General features: G+C 36.1%; 2 protein-coding genes across 2 annotated transcripts; both read left to right on the top strand.

Annotated features, from left to right (window-relative positions):
* Positions 1-13,341: 13,341 nt before the first annotated feature.
* On the top strand, positions 13,342-18,160 carry LOC135157535 (uncharacterized). Its single transcript, XM_064113447.1, has 3 exons — positions 13,342-13,859; positions 16,296-16,948; positions 17,130-18,160. Exons 1-3 carry the CDS (start codon positions 13,342-13,344, stop codon positions 18,158-18,160), a joined length of 2,202 nt encoding a protein of 733 aa, XP_063969517.1.
* Positions 18,161-18,721: 561 nt separating this feature from the next.
* LOC129281498 (uncharacterized) lies at positions 18,722-20,314 on the top strand. Its single transcript, XM_054917429.2, has one exon. The coding sequence runs from the start codon at positions 18,722-18,724 to the stop codon at positions 20,312-20,314; it is 1,593 nt and encodes a 530-aa protein (XP_054773404.2).
* Positions 20,315-22,590: the final 2,276 nt, after the last annotated feature.

A 22,590-nucleotide genomic window follows, 5' to 3' on the forward strand; every position in this document is an offset into this window, starting at 1 on the left:
CCACACAAGGCCTACTCGAAATAGTAAAAAAATATCGTGAAACCGCTAAAAAGGCACATGTGAGGCCTATACAACGGCAAAACAAAATTGAAGACAAAACTGAAAAGTTTGAAAGTCTTCACGTTGATAAGAAACGAGCATTAGTTTGGCATCTCCTGAAAGAGATTTCAGGGCCATTTTCTAAGGCAAATCGTCTTTGTGCTCTGAAAAAGGTGCAAGCTTCAAAGCCATTTGACCCAGATAACATTCCTGCTGTTACGTGGAAGAGTCCTTTATTTCATGAAACTCTTCTCAAATTCCGTAATGAAACTCTAATTGATAATAAACCCAAAGCTTTCTCTTCGTCATCCAATATACCCATTCCAAAGAAATAGGACCTTTCATCACCATCAACTTTAGCGATATAACACTATCCCTAATTGCAGCTAAGATATATAATTCAATGCTTCTTAATCGTTTGATTCCATAATACTCTCTCAATAAAGCGAATCATTGAAGAACTAATAATATCTAGGGAACAATGTACTTCATCTTCCTTGATTTCTCAAAGGCATTTCATAGCGTTAACCGTTGTAATTCTTTCAAATTATGGTATCCCAAATGAAGAAATACAAGCATTTGATGCAATGTATACAGATCCACTTTCCTTGGTTCAATGTGTAGATGGGCCTACTGAACAGTTGAAAACTTCTGGAATTCTTCCGGGTGACACTTTGGCACCATATCTATTTGTAATTTTAGTTGATGACATTCTAAGATATTCACTAGATTCTGTACGAACATATGGAATGGAATCAAACCTATGTCTACATGTAGGGGCCAACAAAAATATTTGACTGATTTAGATGATGCTGATGATATACCATTGACTACTGCTCTTTTGAAAGATTCAAGTGGATGATTTTAAGTATTTAGGTTCATACATATGCAACTCAAGAAAGGACTTTTTATCAAAAGCTCTTGTATGGAATACATGTAATAAGCTTCAATGATTTGGGAATCAAATATTTCTCTGTCAACAAAACTCTCCCTGTTTAGGGCATGTGTAGAAAGTATCCTTTTGAATGGTTCAGAAACATGGACAATCAAGAAGTCCTTAAAAGATAGACTAGATGGCACATATCCTCGATTTTTAATGAGGGTACACACTTAAAATGTTGGGCAACATACTGTCCACTGTGTTGGGCAATGCATGTTGGTATATATATATATATATATATATATACTTCGGGAATTCTATCCTTGTATAGAGTGCTCGATGTCCTTCACAGGAAGAGCTTTGAATAATAAACACAAGTTCACAAGGTTGACTGGAGGTTCATCAAATGAACATGAACCTCCAGTCAACCTTGTGAACTTGTGTTTATTATATATATATATATATATATATATATATATATATATATATATATATATATATATATATATATATATATATAAAACCCTCAAAAAAAGTTTGGAAATCTGAGTTCGGGCATTAATTTCTCCCAACTCCCAATGTTACACAATGCATATTTGACATCATTCAAAAGATGATTTAATTTTCTTTAAAATGATACCATGCTTGTTATGATTATGCCATCACGAAAAGAGCATGATCAAAAAATTATTATCCAATCGAGCAAATTCATTACCCAAATTCATTACCCAATGTCTTTACAGAATCACCAAGCTTTAATATTTTCAAGCGCAAACTTAAAAAGATGCTAATTTGTCAATACTCCACACCAACAAGTCAAGCTAACATATAACTGTAACTAAAAGTATTTAAATCTAATCTAATTTGTCTAATATTATATATTCTAAATAATGTTACTACAGTGCCTAATGACCTGTGTACCTGCCATGTTCCTCTTTTCATTTTCAGTTTTATTTGCACCACCCTTTTCCCCTTCCCTCTTTCCTTTGCCTCCCTTTTCCACCTTTATAATTTCTACTAAAAATTTTATCATTATTATCGTTATCATTACATTATTATCTAAATTACTTTCCATTTTTTGTTCTCGCTTATTCGCTCTATTTTGATATTTTGTAGATTATATATTTTAAGTTCGTTTTCCGTCCGTCTCTTGTATATAGGTTATGTTAATTAGTATTGGAACTAAGTTTAGGGACTTGCCTTTTTAACAAGCTCTGCTTTTCTTGGCAAGTTCAGTTAATTTATCTTCAGTATTTGTTATGAAATGCCGTTTAACTGTATGTATTATTTTGAGTATGTATTATTTTGAACATGTATTCACACTGTTACTTCGATTATATTATTTATTGAACGGAAATGAATAAATCTAAATCTGAATTATTAGTTTTTATTACCCAATTTGGGCAGATTTTAACCAACAGTTGTGTGAACAGTATGTTGCCCAGGGTTGGTTAAAAGTTGAGCATTTTTGGCCCATTTTAAGAATGTACAAGATTTAAGTTGGAGAGATCACAAAACAAAAGATGAAATTTATGGAGATCTTCCACCTATCTACACCACGGTAATTAAACGTAGTATGGGATTTGCTGGTCATTGTTTCCATAGTGAGAAGGAAATTATTTCTGATGTACTTTTGTTGCACCTCTCTAATAAAAAGAGAGGACGGAGACCTTTGAATTTTGTTGATTGCATATGTAGGGATTCAAATAATTTGTTACATGATTTACCAACTCTCATGTCAGATCGCGAAGCCTGATAGAAGAGGCATAACCTTGTTTTTTATATATACAATATTTTTTTATGGTTTCTTGTCAATTCGAGGGTGCTGATTACGAATCTGAATGATGCCACTCGTGTAAACTTGAGCATTTTCCACAAATTAGCAAAATCCAATATGGCCGCCAAAATATGCAAATTACCCATGAAAATCATAAAATTGTCCGCACATTGGCTATGAAATTCATGAAATTGTGTGGCAGGAGTGAAATACTCTGTCAAAAAATGATTTTTGACAAAATATTTATTTTCCTGATATTCAAAATGGCCGCCATAGGCCCCTGTATACTCTATTATGTACAATAGGAATAGGGAAAACTGATTTTCACAAAAATGAGCACTAAACTGCAAAAAATCGCGATGTATGAACGAAGTAATATATGCAAATCATCATTTCTAACGAGATATATCATTTATTATGTCATATATGGGAACATTGCTGTATTTTGATATCTAAAATAGCCGCCACTGGCCCAAACATTATTGCGTATAATGGCAATGGGGGCCAAACAATTCACAAGAGTGATCACTAAAATGCATATTATTAAGATTAAATGAGTGGAATACTGACTAAAAACATAATTGTTAACGAAATATATTATTAATGTGCCATGTATGTGATGAATGTTGTATTTGGATATTCAAAATGGCTGCCAAATGCCCTAAAAGTATTATGCACAATGAGAAAGAGGAGCAAAGAAATCACAAGAGTGAGCTCTAAAATGCATATATATGTGATAAATTAATGGGATACTGTCTAAAAACGTATTTTCTAACAAAATATATCATTCAGGTTTCAAGTTTGTGTTAAATACTGTATTTTGACTTTCAAAATGGCCGCCATAGACATTAACTGTATTATGTACAATGCAAAGTGGGAAACCAATATTCACAGGAGTGAGCACCATAAATGCACGTAATAGTGATCTATGAGTAAAATATTGTCTGAAAGCATAATTTCTATTAAGATATATCATTTATTCTGCCAGTTAGGTGATAAATACTGTTATTGGAAAGTCAAAATGGCCGCTACAGGCCCTTACGGTATTATGCACAATGTGAATGGGAACAAATCATTTCAACAGATTTTGGCTTTGCTTGGCCAAATGGTGATGTATGAGTGAAATATTGTCTGAAAACATGATTTATAACAAAATGTATCATATCTTATGTAATTTAGGTGATAAATACTGTATTTCAACATTCAAAATGGCTGCCATATACCCTTTTTGTGAACATTATTTGTCTCCATTCAAATTGCATATTATACGATAAGGGCCTATGGTGGCCATTTTCAATTTAAAAATGCAGCATTTATCACCTTAATTACACAACATTATGATATATCTCGTTAGACACCATGGTTTTAGACAATATTTCACCCTTAGATCACAATTCACAATTATATGCAATATTTAGAGTCAAGCAAAGCCAAATTCTGTCAAAATTCTATGTCCCATGTTACAATGTACACAATACTTTTCGGACCTATGGCAGCCATTTTGGATTTCACAGTACAGCATTTATTACCTCCACGACCAATATGTGATGTATTTAGTTAGAAACCATGTTTAAGACAATATTTTAACTCGTACATCACAGTTATATGCATTTTATGATTCTCACTCTTGTGAAAATTAGTTTCCCTATTCGCATGTTACATAATATAATTAGGGCTTGTAGAGGTTATTTTGAATGTCAAAATACAGTATTTATCACCTATATGGCAGAAGAAATGCTATAATTTATAAAAAAATATGTTTTCAAATAACATTTTACTCATACAACAGGATTATATGGATGTCATAGTCAAGCAAATCAAAGTTCTTACAAAATTATATGTCCCCATTCACATTGTAGATAATACTGTTAGTGCCTATAGGGGCCATTTTGAATTTCATAATACAGCATTTATCTCATGCATGACAAAAGAAATGATATGTCTTGCTATAAAACATGTTGTCAGACAATATTTTACTCGTAGATCACAATTACATGCATTTTATGTTTCTTACTCGTGTGAAAATTAGTTTCTCCATTCGCATTGTACATGATAAATATAGGGCCTATGGCGGCCATTTTGAATTTCAAAATGCAGCATTTATCACATAAATGGCATATTAACAATTATATTTTTAGTCAGTATTCCACTCTTTATCTTAATAATATGCATTTTAGTGCTCACTCTTAATTGTCATTTTTTTGGCCCCGGCCATTGCCATTGTACATAATACTGTTTGGGCCAGTGGGCTATTTTAGATATCAAAATACAGCAATGTTCCCATATATGACATAATAAAAGACATATCTCGTTAGTAATGATGATTTGCATATATTACTTCGTTCATACATCGCGATTTTTTGCAGTTTGGTGCTCATTTTTGTGAAAATTAGTTTTTCCTATTCATATTGTACATAATAGAGTATACAGGGGCCTATGGCGGCCATTTTGAATATCAGGAAAATAAATATTTTGTCAAAAACCATTTTTTGAGAGAGTTTTTCACTCCTGCCACACGATTTCATGCATTTCATAGCCAATGTGCGGACAATTTTATGATTTTCATGGGTAATTTGCATATTTTGGCGGCCATATTGGATTTTGCCAATTTGCGGAAAATGCTCAAGGCTACACGAGTGGCATCATCCAGATTCGTAATCAGCACCCTCGAATTGACAAAAAACCATCAAAAAATATTGTATATATAAAAAAACAAGGTTTGGTCAAGTTTCTATGGGGCCTATCCTGGACTAATTGTTGATTCATTCTCGGATGCGTCCGATTTGTAGTGCAGTGTAGGAAGTAATGATAACAATTGTCAGTTCTCAGAGCAGCATAATAACCTATTAGTCTCTTGGTGTGTGGAAGGTTTGTTTTAATTTTTGTAGGGCTAATACAACTTACAAGTGCGTCTTTAAATGAAAAATGATTTGACTCTGTCTAAGACTGTATTTATCTGATATCATGAGGCAGGTTGTTTTTCAATTTTGGTGCAATTTTCACCAGACCTGCCAAAAGTCTTATCATACATGTGCTAATTAATGCTTTGTGTTTTTTCTTTAGGAGATTATTATCATTATTATTATTATTATTATTATCAATTTGGCCATAAATTAAAATCATACAAAAATTGTACAATGTAAATATAAAGATATAATTTGAAATTGAATTATTAAATATAGATAAGTAGAAATGAAAAAAAGAAGAAGAGAGTAAGAAAATGTTTTTTCCATGGGGCAGGGCTCGCAAAAGTATAATTCCGTACTATTGCCCAGAGGCATGCGAGCCCTCATAGAAAAAACATTGAGAAAGTATTGAAAATTATGTTATATACAATTACATGGTATTAAAATTTAAATAAAACACATTCAACAAACATTATTGACAAGTATGTAACGCTAGGCAAATAAAAGAAAGATAGGTATTGGAAAAAAATTAAATACCCATGCCGGACTGACTAAAGAATATGTGTAATGCTTAACATAGCATGAAAATAACCTAAATTTGTATAAGGTACTAGAGCCTGAAAAGCAACAATGAAGCTAAGAGGCATGCCCCAGATAACAGCAAAAGCATGCCTCCACATTTCCTAATACGGTGTACTCGCCAGGCTCCATCACCTAACACATAACAAATTATAGAGACATGGTAAAAATACAGGAAACTCGCCTCCTTTGATGAAGAAAAGATGGTAAATTAAGAACTGCGTAAAAAAATAGTAATGATATTTAGATTTTTATGTGATCCAAACAGTTTTGCTAAAGAAAGATTTCAACAAAAAATATTAAGATATACCAAATGAAAGATGTATAGTGGAAGTGGTACGAGGGAGGAATAATGATGATAATGAGGATTGGAATATTGATGTTCCCTTACACTGCTCATCAAGATACACTTGAAATATTGAATATACATATTCATACCTATTGTAGTGACGATAGAGAAGCACAAATGAAAAGAGTTTTCAAAGGACCACAGGGTCAGGTAATGATCGATAATTCCCATCGGAAATTCCCACAGTTTTTCCTCCCATTGTTTGAGCCACGCGGTGACACATTCTACATCCTGGTAGCAGCTTCCGTTCAGGACCAGGATCTGGGCGTGATCAAACCTTTCGTTCCTCAGTTTCGCGTGCAATTCGCGAGCGGTGCCCGATTCCACGTAGATGAACATAAGCGCCCCAAGGACCATGTAGACAACGAGAAGCAGGAACAACCCGAAAGGCGAAGAGAGAATCTTTAGAAGCTTCTTGCTGAGCTTCTTCCTCCGACTGGCCATTTTAGGGAGTTCTCTTGACGAACATATTTGCTCTTTTGGTAGGCGTTTGACCTCAAGGGTATCTGGTTCCAGCGAGCTCGGTGCCGCCTGGAAGCCAACAGGTCGTTCTGAAAGTGGTCCAAAGACACGAGACCGTCGACTGATGAAGCTGGAAATCGTAGCTGGTCCAGGGTCTGACACGTACTTTTTCCTTTTCCTACGATTTTGTCTCAGTTCGATAGTACCAAACAAAGACATGGTGAGCTTGGATATTGTCCCCTTTAAGTGTTAACATCGACAAAGTGGTCATTTAACCTCTACTGCTTCATGCAAGCATTTTCCAGAACTGGACCAATCCGTTTTAAAATATTGAAGATAACCATTCCTCATTTATATTTAAGCTCCTAAAAGTTATAAAGTATACGTTTTTGGAGTTCATGAACTCTAACTGATTGCATTTAGCCGAATAGCTTTCCAATTTCGTGACCAATATTGTAGATTTCGCTCATTTCAAATGAGGTTCCGAACGCAAAATTTGGTCACTTCTGTTTTATCGTTGACACCTGTGAAATACAAAACAATGCGATTCTAGTTAGAGTTAACGATTACCACTTTTCTCATTAAATCATTCTTTTATCTTCTCTTGTCTCCCAAACATCCAAATATATCATTGTTTCTCCACTTTCCATTTTCCCAGGTCCACAAAGATTTATTTATCCGTCAGATGGGCCTGGCTTAACAATCGTAAACATTTGTAGGTCTTCCCACCTAAGAAGGCCTTCTCTTATGTTCTTATGTAAATACATTGTACAGATTCATAGATAATGTTTAGGTATGTTATTATCTTGTTATTATTACTGGTACTGTTATAGCATTGTCATAAAGTATCAAACTCAATATGTTATACATTTCTTTATACCATGTATTTCTCAATGTTGTCTGTTGAAAGGTGGAATAAAATTGCACTTAACTGATTACATTCGACTCATGATCATTTGTGAAGCTAAGTGGTGGCACCACACCAATTCCCTTATCTCTTTTCGACACAAGTCCATTCCAGATTCAACTAATCATAATAAAAATGGACCTAAAACGTAAAACAATACACTTTTAAAATTTAATAAAAAAATAAATTGAAACCATAAAAATGGATTTTCATGCAATCATTTAGGTTTAGGCCTATTTATAATCGGTAATTCTTATTTACAGAAAGAATTATCTCTTCCCTTCTTCTTGGCGTAAAGTAATACATGTACAGTGCGTCCCACAAAAAAGGAAACCCGTTTTCTGAAATAGATCACACAATTATTAAATATGTTTTACTACTGAATTTGACACTCATGCCAGAGTAGAATGTCGCCTATAAAATGAGACTTTAGGCTTAGCAAAGTGTTCACCCATGGCGGATTACAATCAATAAATATTGAGGCATGTCAGAAACTCACGAGTGAATCTGAATCCACTCTGATTTCAGAGAGAGAAATTTAAAGGACAAGTCCACCCCAACAAAAAGTTGATTTGAATTAAAAGAAATTGATAATCTAATCAAAATCGGATTTAAAATAAGAAAGTTATGATATTTCTAATTTTCGCTTAATTTCACGAAATAGTAATATGCATATCCTGGTCTGTAAATGAGCGGACTGATGACATCACTCACTCACTATTTCTTTTGTATTTCATTGTATTAAATACGAAATATTCAAATTTTCTCCTCATTGTCCTGTAAAACAAAGTTTTATTTATCCCTCAACACTTTGAATTACCATTATTTTAACATGCTATTGCTCAGTCCAGTAGGTCTTTATTGTCAAATCTGTAAAAATAAAACTATTGTGTATTTCAAACAATAAGAAAGAAAAGAAATAGTTAGTGAGTGATTTGCATGTCACTGAGTTGTGCATATAAAATGTTTTGTGAAAAATAAGTGAAACTTTAAAATAGCATGTCTTACTTATTTTACATCTGAGTAAAGGTAAAAGTGGCAGAGGTAAAAATGGCAGAGGTAAAAATGGCAGAGGTAATGGCAGAGGTAAAGATCATCACATGCTAGATCAACAAGGAAAAGATAGAGCCTTTCCAGTTAATATCAGTCATAATTATTGACCTTGAATGGACTCCTATCGACAAAATGAGTATTATGAAATGATGAGATATTATTTGGATGTTTAAAAATCATTTTAGGCCTATACTTTATCGTTGATATGATTAAACTAAAAAAAAATTCATGCCAAAATGATTTCAATTAGTGAGTGATGAAATGATGTATCTTGCCCAGTTCGTCTAGTAGAACAGCACTTCATCACATACACACCAAACGAATTGTAATGTAAACACCAATGTGCGCTACCATTAACACAGGGGCCGCGGAACAGTTTTCAAAGTGGGGGGGGGGGGGGGTTGCTGACCATGCAAAAATCAAAATCGTGTGGTCTTTTTTACGTTTTTGTACATGGTTTTGGAAAAAAAAGTAGGGGGCTGAAGGCCCCTGTAACATACTGAAATAGACGAGTTCGGGATTTCTTTGAACCACTTGCATAGCTTGGATAACAGGAAAATAACCAAACGTTCTGTAATAAAAGTAATTTTTGATATTTCAACATCATAATAGATATTGATATGATACGTATATATATAATTTTAACTTTAATGTAAATGACATAATAATAGAAAATAGTGTTCATTTTTTTCAGAGTAATACCTCATTGCAGCTAGTCCAAGTGGATATCAGGTTCCTTAACTTGTTTCTATGGTAACGGTTACCTCATGAATTTTGAAAGTGTAGCGAATAAGGGATTTAAATTTATAGGTGTTTCTTAGGTACCATTCTATGGACCTGTTTTGGAGGGGAAATTTACCCTGACAAGTGGTTTACTTTGAAAATAGCAGAAAATATATATGGGTGAAGGTTTGCGGAAAAACTCATCAAAGATTAAGAAAGTGATTAGAAGTTTGGGTTTTTGATCTGTGACGTCATATACTAGTAACTACCCCGTATTTTATGCACCAAAATGTCTACTTTTCATTTTTTTATCAGTGGTTCATGATTGCTAATAAAAAATCTTTCAGGAGCGGATGTGAAATTATTTGTATGTTAATATACTTAAGGTACAATTAAAACCATTTTCATTTTTTTTTAAGAAAATGACATTTCATTGATATTTTTTATTACATCATATATGGGGAAAACTGCTCGCAAATGACGTCCCCATTAACGTAAAATTTTAGTAGCTTTTAAAATACTTGATGGATTCCCTAAAATCCTCACCGATATCATTTCAATAAACTTTATGTCAGTGTGAATTTCCCCTTTTATGACTTTTTTTAAGTGCAATATTTCGGATTCAAAGTGTTCTTCAAATTTGAATGTTAGAAGAGCGATTTGACATGAGAAGGTCGTGCATGTAAGTCCAGGAAAAAAGAAATACCAACTCAAGTGTTATCATTTTTACCTCAGCCATTTTACCACTGCCAGTGTTACCTCTGCCACTATTACCGCTGATATTTATTCCTCTGCCATTTTTACCTCTGCCATTTTTACCTTTGCCATTTTTACCTCTGCCATTTTTACCTTTGCTATTTTTACCTCTGCCATTTTTACACCGAGCCCATGAACCAATGCAGCCCAATTTTTCTGCGCAAACTGATTTTGACATTAAAAAATCAAATTCATCTTGTTCAATGCTTGAAGTGTCTGTTTCGTATTAGGTATAAAAAATAGAGGAATAACTGAATTTTATGATGATGTAAATGAATCCCGATTTCTTTTTTTCTTTCTTGGATGCACTGTATAATAGAGTGAGGATTTAATCGTTTAAACTAAATACGTTATATTTATGTTTTCTAGTTCTATATCGCTAGGACACTATTTTATTTTTACATTTATTATTATACTATTATAGAAATTGGAGAACAGGTCTCATCTAATATATCACAACTTACCATGCGAAAAAGATCGAAGTCCAATTTTTCATCAATAAGGCAATTCTGGCACTCCATCCAGACATTACATTACACCAAATATTATTCCACGATAAACAGGTCCAAATATAGCGACATTTCACCAACTTTTTCAACATTCCAACTGCCCACGACAACAGCATGGAGTTATCAACCTTAATTAAGATAAGTGTCCATTTTAAAAGAATTATAAATGATTATTACGTCCTCTGACTTTCAACAATATTTCATGTAAATAATTCGATCAAATTGTCAAAAGTAATCCACTTCAAATTTGTAATCCGTATAATGGGTAAGTGTTCATTCGCGTTGTAGATACAAGTGGTGGTAAACATGAATAACTATCAACCAGCATGTTTTGGTCTAGCTATCATTAAAAAAGGATGAAGAAGGCTACGTGATATTAGGTACCTGCAAGATTTAACCAATCTTGTTGTGAAAAGCTATTGTGTGTATCAAAAGCTTGTTTTATGATCCTCATGCGATCCATGTAGTTTTGTGGAATACCTTGCTCTACGTGACTGGAGCATCAGAAACTATAGGCCTAGGCCTCTGCTTATATTCTCTTACTCCATTGCTTTCACAACATATTTAAGTTAAGAGTTGCCAAAGTTGTTGTATATGTATAATATCTTCACATATTATATATCATATAATACTAAATATTACAATATCGATATTAAAATTTCGCCACCTTGTACGATGCTCAAGGCGCTCTTATATTACTATGCACCCCCCCACACACACACCCCCACCCATACTTGTAAATGCCCTCAAATGAGGACCTATGAAATAGAGCCTCCAAACGTGGACTTTTCAAATTCCTTGTAAATGGCTGTAAACATGGACTTATGAGTAAGACCGGCAAACATGGACTTTATGGGCAAGGCTGTCAAACATGGACTTATGAAAAAACCCGTCAAACATGGACTTAAGAGTAAGACCGTCAAACATGGACTAACAGTAAGATCGTCAAACATGGACTTATGAAAAAGACCGTCAAACATGGTGTGATGAAAGTACATCTAAATTTATAAATTAGCACACCAAAATTAGCGCTGAAGTGATATAGCACTTTCTGTATATACTTTCACTATTGCACTACCTGATTATCAAATTTGTATCTAGCACCCCCTCAGTCAATGAGTACACCTACATAGCACCATGACAGTGCATTTGATTTTTAGACATTGGGTTGTGTGTGAGGGACCAGGATTTTGCCCTTCAAAATCAGAAACATCCTGGCTCAGAAGACATTTTATTTACTCAAGAAAGCAAGCAAAGAGGTTTGTTGATGTTTTATGTTATGTATTTTTAATTATGGTCTCAGCATAAAGTGAAATTTTAGAGATCTTTTTCTTGGTTCATAATGACATATGTTAATGTGTATGTAGTATGTATAATGTATGTGCATGTATGTACAAGCTATGGCAGGCTCATTGCACCCCTTTGTAATGAAATAAGACTGATTAATTATTACACGAAACTACATTTTGTACTACACTTATTATATGATATATCAAGAATGATAGTTGATTTATATTTGTATTCTTATAATTGAAGTGAAAACAAAACTGAATTCTGTTTGTAGTTCGAAACAAGCAAACCTATAATGAGTAAGCATATATGTATATAGAATTTGGAATCTAGTTGAAACAAGGCTACTCAGGTTTTCCAAAGAATTGATGTTGCTCTATTGGTATTTAAGATGTTTCATTTTGCTGGTATTTATGATTCTTTTTTCTTTATCATTGACTCCACAGTTTTCAAGGATTAAAATAATTAACGGATTAATGGATCAAAAGGATTCATGGATTGATAGATTAAAACAACGAAATCCTGTAGAGGCCTTTGTTACGGTTGTCTTTTGTTTGTCGACCTCACTACAGCCACAGTGAAAACTCTTTGACCAGTGAGAATTCTTCGACGTGAATTTCCTCTTTCGACACGGTCAAACATCCTCGCAGTCCAATGGAATTTGTAAATTCTTCCAGCTACAGAACAATTTCGAATGCAAATCGGGAACTTCGATATTCAATGTTCAACGCGATGAATGAAATCTTGATTGATTGATCTCAACCTTCTTTCGTCATAAATCTTCTATTTGGGAATAATCATGGCAGAAGGAGTTGAGAATGGACGGGATAGAATGCCCACTGAGAAGGGTTTGCAGTATAAAGCAGACGTCACAGTCAAGACATGGAGAGATGCCATTCGACTTTGGAGGAGAAGGGCAAATAAGCATCGCCAGCTTATCGTTGAAGACGATGTCAACACTGTGATGATTAAAGAATCCCGTAATCAAGTACAGGAAGCCACGGACAAGACTATTTCTTCTCGAGAAGAACTCGCAGCTGTAGCTCCTTAAGCAGATCTTGATGATGGTGAAGATCTACTTGAAACCATTGAAGATGAACATTCATCTTTAATGAGAGAAACAATAAAAGTTATTCTTCGATTGCAAGGTGGGACGCTTTCATCTAAGTCAGGTTCCCGATCATCCAGAGGGAGAATTCAAGACTGGGTTGATCGTGAAGTGTCGGTTCCTCCTCGAGTTCAGAGTATAGTTAATGGAGGTAACAGTGCCCCTTCAATGGAACCCATCATTGAGATGAACAACCCTGCTCCACCTTCGGAAAGCCCTGCAACTAAGATTGGTCATCGACAAGAACCAAAGTCCAGCAATGATGATGTTCTCGCCAACAGTTTGAAAGAGTTGCTATCCTTAAATAGACTTCCTCTTCCAGAGCCTGGGATTTTCTCAGGTAACCCTCTTGACTACACGGCATGGAGGCGAAGCTACGATGCATTGATTGAACATCGTGGAATTCCTATGGCAGAGAGGTTCTACTTTCTCTTGAAATACCCGACAGGTGAGCTGAAATCCTTGGTAGAAGGCTACTCTATGATCGTCGATGGCAGAGGTTACCTTAATGCAAAGGAAGGGTTGGAACAGAGATATGGGGATCCATTTGTAGTTTCAAATTCAATTCAATTCTTTTTATTTCATTTCCATTCAAAACATAATACAAAGTAATATAAAGTAATACAAATCAAGTACAATTTAACAGAAGGGCATTCTTACTTCGTAAAAAAAAACACAGAAAAAACAGTATAATATAGAGCATAAATGGAAATGAGGGGGATCCACTAAAAAGCAAAGCTTGTTAAGTGTGGATCCCCCTTAGAAATGAAAAAAAGTATAGTAGACTTATTCTGATATGCGTACATATATGTATTACAGGAAAGAAAAAGAGAACAAAAGAAATCATACGGATGCAATTATAATTACTGAACTAATGCAAAGCTTTTCACACAAAGAGGTCTTCGTAGTAAAGGATGTGTTGCGCAAGACAGAAGAAAGGAAAGAAAAAAAAAAACAGAAAGAGAGAGAGGGGACGACAAGACATAGAAGACAAGACAAAACAAAAGACAGGACAGTACAAGACAAGATAACTACTTTATAAAAGGAGGAAAACTAAGAATGGGAAAGGGCTGACCACGAACCAGCTTGATCTGGTGAAATGACAAAAGATGATATAACTGGACAATATCAGATGAAAAAAGATAAAACAATAAAAGTGAAAAATGTAATGATTAAAATCAAGATAATGAAGTGTTAGTTCCGTTGCGAAGAATTATAGGAATTAAGGAGGATAAGTTTGAGTTTGTGTTTGAATGAATTTAAGGAGACACTGTCTTTAATACTATTAGCTAGTGAGTTCCAGAATTTAGGACCGTTGAAAAGGAATGTATTTTTGGCCAGTAAAGTTCTGTAAAGTGGAATGTTAAGTTCGTTAGAGTGTCTCGTGGGGTAGTTATGATAAAATTTATTTTTAGGGAACATGGCATAAAAAATATGGGGAAGTGCATTATTATTATAACTATACATGAAGCGCCCTAACTGTAGTAAATACAGGTCTTTGACTTTCAACATTTTACTTTCTAGAAAAAGTGGGTCCGTATGAGAACGGAAACATGTACTATAAATAATACGAAGTGCTTTCTTTTGCAAAAGCAACAATTTATCTAATAAGTATTGATGGGTATCACCCCAAATAAGAATCCCGTAGTTTAAATAAGGCAAGATTAAGGATGAGTAGAGCATGATTAGTGATGTGGAGGGAATGCAAAATTTTAGCCTATTAATAATACCTATATTTCGTGAAATTATTTTGGATATATTTTCAATATGATTTTTCCAAGAAAGTTTACTGTCAACTGTTATACCAAGAAATTTGGTGTAAGGTACCATTTGTAATGGGGTATTATAAAACATAATGTTCATCGGTAACTTGTCTATGGAATTACTAAATAACATGTATTTTGTTTTGTTAAGGTTCAAAGATAATCGATTGGCTCTTATCCATTCAGTAACATTAATAAGTTCAGAATTGATAACATCAACTAAAGTTTGTGGATTCTGATGAGAAAAAAATAAGGTCGAATCATCTGCAAACAAGATAAGGGACAATATTTTGGATGATCTACAGAAATCATTTATATAAATTGTGAAAAGAAGTGGGCCTAATAAGCTACCCTGAGGGACTCCACAGTTAACATATTTTAAATTGGAGTTATGATCTTTAACAAACACGTATTGTTGTCTGTTGAATAAGTAGCTCCTGAACCACTCCAAGGCCTTCCCTCCCACACCATAGTGAGACATTTTTTAAAGTAGGATTTCATGATTGATGGTATCGAAGGCCTTGGAGTAGTCCAGGAAAATACCCACAAGGTGACTAGATTTATCTAGAGCATTAACTACTTTGTTGACAAAATTCATCAGGGCATGAGTGGTGTTGTGCTTTTCGCGAAACCCAAATTGAACATCAGATAAAATATTATGCATTGACAAAAAATTTTCGGTTCTAACGTATACTATTCTTTCAAGGATCTTAGAAAATGTCGACAAAAGAGAGATAGGTCGGTAATTACCGACATCCAACTTATCACCTTTTTTTTAATAAAGGGATTACCTTGGCTATCTTCATTTGATTTGGAACTGTACCATTTTCTAAGGAAAGGTTGAATATGTGCACCAGTGGGGAAACAATAGAATTTATTACGGATTTTAAAATAAAATTATTAATTTCATCAAAGCCAGGGCTTTTTTTATTTTTCAAACCAGATACGATATCAACAACTTCTTGATTATATGTTGGAGCAAAAAATATTGAATTTGGGTTAGGCGGGCCGAGATAGTCCGAAAAACTTTTCGTCGCGGGAGGAATATCTTTAGCCAGATTCGCGCCAATGGAAGAGAAATGGTTATTAAAAATATTTGAAAGGTTGTCACCATCATCAACAATAACATTATTAAATCTAATTTTGGAAATACTTGATTTATTATTGGATACATTTTTGGACAAATGCTTACAGAGACAAGCTGGATGCTTGGCCCAAGGTTGGATCAAGAGATTCATTTGGACTTAGGAGACTGGGAGACTTCCTGAAACAATGTGATGCAGCATCTAAGTATGTTCCCCACTTGAATCATCTTGATGACGAACGGGAAAATCAAAACCTACTGAGGAAACTCCCTGAATGGCTAGTCGTGAAATGGGGAAAGAAGGTCGTTCAGTGGAGACAGGATTGGAAAACCTTTCCACCGTTTGCCATCTTCACAGAGTTCATTGATAAAGAGGCAACTGTTGCTTGTGATCCCGTCACCTCTCTTCAATCTCTGCAGACCTCAAAGGAAAGGAAGAGGTCAACTCCTTCTCGATCTTTACAGACTGGAACACAAAATCACAAATATGGCTCTGCTGAGAAGAAATATCTGTCATGTATCTTCTGCAAGGGTCAACACCATATTACTGAATGTTCCTCGTTCAATTCAGAAACGATGCAGAAGAAGAGACAGACTATTAAGGACAATGGTCTCTGCTTTGGTTGCTTGAGAAAGGGACACATGTCAAAGAGATGCAAGAAAAGAAATACATGCTCCTTATGTAAAGGAAAGCATCCAACTGCTCTACATGATGACGAATGGAAGGAGAAGCGACGGGATGCTACTAACAGAGAGAGGAGCAGTAAAGAAACTCTGGAATCAAATTCTCATGCTTCCCAGTCAGATTCCAGTTATTCTATGAAGTCATCGATGATTGTCCCGGTATGGCTATCACACGAGTCCAGTCGTAAGGATAGACTTGTGTATGCATTATTGGACACGCAATCCGATACATCCTTCATTCTATTAAACATAATCCAAAGAAGCAATGGGCATCAGAGGCATAGGCATGCACCTATTGCTTTCTACAATGACAAAAGCAAATGAGAGAGTAGCTTGTGAGAAGGTGACTGGATTGAAAGTGAAGGCTTACTACAACTCTGAGAAGGTGATTAGTCTCCCTCCAAGCTATACGAGAGACATTATCCCAGCAGATCGACATCATATTCCTACTCCTGACACAGCGAGATCCTTCAAACACTTGTCCAGGATTGCCGATATGATTGCTCCTCTTCAGGATGTTGAAATTGGACTCTTGATCGGCTACGACTGTGCCAAGGCTCTAGCTCCTCGTGCTGTCATCCACTCTCCTGACGAAAGAGGGCCCTATGCAGTCCAGACAGACCTAGGATGGAGCATTGTTGGGACAGTGAATGCAGGTTATGTTGATAGTCACAATGATCCCATTGGTGTGAGTCATCGTACGACTGTACGGACAGTGCCTGAGGAGGTACAGTTGAAGGGTCATCGCTCAGAAGTGATGTTAACGCATCCAGCTACTACGAAGGAAGGGATCACCCCTCTTCATGTTGTCCAACTTCTCGAGGCTGACTTCACTCCTGATAAGAAGCAGAAACCCTATTCCCAGAATGATTCGAAGTTTGTTAGGCTAATGGAGAAGGAGATTCACATTTCAGAGAGTGGACATTACGAGATGCCCCTCCCCTTCAGGGAGGAAGAGGTACCTGTACTGCCTAACAACAAGTTTGTTGCTGCCAAACGTTTGAACCATCTGAAGAAAAAGTTTGAAAATGATGCAACCTACTATGATCAATACCTACAACAGATGAACAATCTCCTTGAAAAGAAGTATGCAGAGAAAGTGTCTGAACCAGGTGAACCAGGCAAGCTATGGTATATTCCACATCATGGAGTACAGCAACCAAAGAAACTGAGGGTGGTGTTCGATTGCAGTTCACAATTCAAAGGAGAGTGTTTGAACTCTCATCTTCTCACTGGCCCTGATTTGACCAATGCACTTGCTGGAGTACTGTGCAGATTCAGAAAAGAGTAGGTAGCCTTCATGTGTGACATCAAAGAAATGTTTCATCAGTTTCACGTCAACAAAGAGTACCGTGACTACCTGCGCTTCCTCTGGTGGCCAGACGGAGACTATCGTCGAGAGCCTATTGACTTCAGAATGAATGTGCACCTCTTTGGAGCTGCCTCTTCCCCTGGGTGCGCAAATTTTGGATTGAAGCAGATAGCAACCGACATGGCAGATGACATAAGTCAAGATGCAGCCAAGTTCATCCAACGAGACTTTTATGTCGATGATGGGCTTAAGGCAGTAGAAACAGAAGAAGAGGCCATCGATCTGATCTCAAAGACCAAGAAGATATGTGGACATGGTGGTCTTCATGTTCACAAAGTTGTATCCAACTCAAGGAAAGTGCTAGATTCAGTTCCAAAGGAAGATAGAGCCAAGGAGGTGAAAGAATTGAATCTTCTACTCGATCACCTGCCTGTCGAGAAAGCTTTAGGGGTGCAATGGTGTGTCGAGTCCGATACTTTCCGCTTTAGGGTGACCTTCCAAGACAAGCCTTTGACTAGGAGAGGTGTGCTGTCAACCTAGATGTCCGTGTACGACCCTCTTGGATTGTTAGCCCCATTGCTGCTACCTGGTAAGATAATACTTCAGGATCTATGTATAACTTCTGCCGCTTGGGACGACCCCCTTCCAGACATACTTCAAGACAGGTGGAATAGGTGGAAAACATATATTCTCCAACTCGAAAGGGTCTCCATTGACAGGTGTTATAAGCCAAAAGACTTTGGGGAAGTCAAGAATGTCGAGCTACGCCACTTCTGTGATGCGAGCAACCTTGGTTACGGTCATTGTACATACCTGAGAATGACTAATGGAAGGGGAGAAGTACACTGTACGCTTGTGTTGGGCAAATCCAGAGTGTCACCAATCAAGACAGTCACAGTACCAAGGCTGGAACTGACTGCAGCCGTCCTGTCAGTGAAGATGAGCGCCTTTCTTCAAGCTGAGCTAGACCTCAAAATTGGTAGGGAGGTCTTTTGGACTGATAGCCGAGTGGTGCTAGGCTACATCAAGAACGAGACAAGGCGTTATCATGTCTTTGTTGCAAATAGAGTGCGCCAAATTAGAGATGAATCGTCACCCAATCAATGGAGGCATGTCAGCACTCAAGATAATCCAGCTGATGCCCCATCAAGAGGACTCACGTTCGATCAGCTTGAAGCATCAAAGTGGTTCATGGGTCCAGACTTCATTTGGGAAAGGGAGATTCTGGAAGAGACTGAGGAAGAAGCTACTGTCATTCCTAAAGATCTTGGATTGAAAAGCAACACTCATGCCTCAGTAAAAGAGGTAGATGAGCTCGAGTTAGGACGATTTGATCATCTCTCTAGTTGGTATCGAGCAAAGAGAGCTGTGGCGTACTGCCTCCGTCTCAAATCATACTTACAGAGATGCTGCCATGCAAGACGAGATGGGAAAGATGTCAAGAAAGTTGTGATGGAACCTCTGACTACTGAACTACTTCTTCATGCAGAGAAGGAAATCATAAGACTGATTCAGAGGAGGACATTTGATGAAGTGAAATCATCAGGGATCAGCAAGTCTCACAACGAAAGAGAAAGAAGGCGTCATTGCAAGGAGACCAGTCGCTTGTGTCGTCTTGACCCATTTATAGATGATGATGGCATCCTTAGAGTTGGAGGACATTTGAGGAGATCTGACCTCTCATTTGAAAGCAAAAATCCTGCCATCCTTCCTCAAATTCACCTGACCAAGTTAATTGTATCTCAGTGTCATACTGAGGTGGCTCATGGAGGAAGAGGCATGACGACTAACCGTCTCAGAGCAAAGGGATATTGGATCTTGGGTAGCAGCAACTTCATCTCAAAATTCATCTCCCAATGTGTAGTCTGTCGAAGACTTCGACAACCTCCACAAATTCAGAAAATGGCAGACTTACCTGAGGACCGTCTTTCCCCAGCTCCACTATTTACGTATGCTGGAGTTGATTGCTTTGGGCTTTGGCTAATAAAGGAAGGACGGAAAGAACTGAAACGCTATGGTATGATATTCACATGTATGGCATCGAGAGGTATTCATATTGAAGTTCTACACTCCCTCTCCACCGACTCCTTCACCAACGGTCTCAGACGCTTCTTTCTGTCAAAGGCCCTGTGAGACAATTGAGATGTGACAGGGGAACAAACTTTGTAGGTGCTGAGGCAGAGTTCAAACGATGTGCTGAATCCAGTGAGAAACAGGTAAAAGACTTTCTCCTGAAAGAGGGATGCGACTTCATCGCTTTCAAGTTCAATGTACCTGCTTCTAGCCACATGGGTGGAGTGTGGGAGCGGCAGATCCGCTCCATACGTCAGGTCTTAGATGTTCTGCTACACCAGGCAGGCCAACAACTAGATGACGAGTTGTTGAGAACTTTGATGTGTGAGGCGGCTGCCATTGTAAACAGTCGTCCGCTAACCACTGACCTCCTGAACGAACCAACACATTCTACTCCATTGACTCCTTATCATCTGTTGACTCAAAAGTCGAGGGTCATTCTTCCAACCCCTGGTAGTTTCTCTCGAGAAGATGTCTACGCGAGTAAACGATGGCGGAGAGTTCAACATTTCGCAAACGAATTCTGGTGTCGGTGGAAGAAGGAGTTTCTTTGTCAGCTTTAGTCGCAGAAGTGGACCAAGCCACATCGCAACATGAGAATAGGAGATGTGGTAATTATTAAAGACGATAACACTCCTCGCAATGTTTGGCCTCTTGGAAGAATCGTTGAACTATATCAATCAAAGGATGACTACATTCGTAAGGTTAGGGTCATGGTAGGAGACAGAAAATTAGACAATGTGGGAAAACGAAGTAACCCAGTGACTTACCTTCATTGTCCTATTCACAAGCTAGTTCTTCTTCTTCCAAGTGAAGACCAGGAATAATTCCCAGCCAAGAGCCAACGTGACTCATTAAGAAAGACTAAAATGCTCACACAGGATCTGATAATTTTGAAGTTTATTTGATGATTTGATCTGGACTATAATTCACCAAAACTTTCTTTGAGAACTCTCGAGCACAGTATGAACTCTAGACTAATCATAAAATATGAATACATCAATTTTGTGGGTTATAGAAACAAAAATTGACTGTGTTAAAAATTTGAAGTCAAACTTAAGTTTTACTGTCATTTTTAGTCTGATTAAAGACTATATTGCTTCGTGAATTTCAGACAATGAGTCTGATTATTGCCGAATAATTGCTTAATCATGTTGTTTTTTCATACACATGCATAAATATATATAACAAATTTCAATTTGATCGAACATACATTGGTCTGGAAATTCTAATTTTTCTCTTCATTTTCATTCAGAAGAAAATTAACAACTTTGTATATTGCATATTTTCAAAGTTTTATAAAAATGCAAAGTGAAGAAAATTTTGAGAACGAGTATGTTTTCAGTTGTATTCAAACTCTTCAGAGATGACTTTGTATTTCTGAATATTTTGATGTTTTCATTTATATAATGATCAAGAAGAATGCATAAAAAAAATGATATATCATAGAATGTTGAAACCATCCAAGGAAGAGTGTTGAATTATCTAAAACATAACAAGTTTTGACTGAGTTCAAGTTGAATTTATCTGAGCTATGGTACACTATGCAATTCGTCTTTCTATTATATTTGTTATTGATGCAAATTATCTTATATACACGTATCTCACATGCATCGAGGTCTGAATCTTTACATATATATGACGTCTGAAGTTGAGATTATAAAATTTAAAACGACGCTTGTCTTCCTTTTTGGCAGAAGCCTTTTTTCTTGGTTTAGATAAATATTCCATGAAAATAGAGGAAAGGGACTAGATTGGAGGTTAAGTTCATATTCTACCAAAATGATTTGTTTCTTAATTATGAATAATTATTGATTTCTTGAAATAGTCAAATTTCTAAAGGTTGAAATTGTGTGAACTTAATGTTTTTATCTATATACCAAAAAAAAAGAGGAAAAGGTGAAATGCAGGAAAATAGTAAAAAAAAAAGGTACTGCGACACCTATGAATTGGATTTACGCCGGTAAATTACCGTTAAAATTCAAATATGACATTTTGCGATATCAATCTTTCATTATCATGTTTTGAAAGATGTAGTTTGAGTTTCACATCATTTGTATACTTAATGCATCATCTTATGGTTGATGGTATGATTATACGGCCAAGTAAGGAATGTGTACTTAGTGTAGTAGTGTAAATTTATCTTTTAGAAGTATATGTAGTATATAAAGTACTTAATTTAGATTTATTTATTGCAGATGTTTTCCTGAGGTAAATTAATGCTTAATTTAAAGGAGCCTTGTGATGAAAGTACATCTAAATTTATAAATTAGCACACCAAAATTAGCGCAAAAGTGATTTAGCACTTTCTGTATATACTTTCACTATTGCACTAC

The sequence above is a fragment of the Lytechinus pictus genome, chromosome 18 (assembly GCF_037042905.1).
Source record: "Lytechinus pictus isolate F3 Inbred chromosome 18, Lp3.0, whole genome shotgun sequence".
Lineage (NCBI taxonomy): Eukaryota > Metazoa > Echinodermata > Echinoidea > Temnopleuroida > Toxopneustidae > Lytechinus > Lytechinus pictus.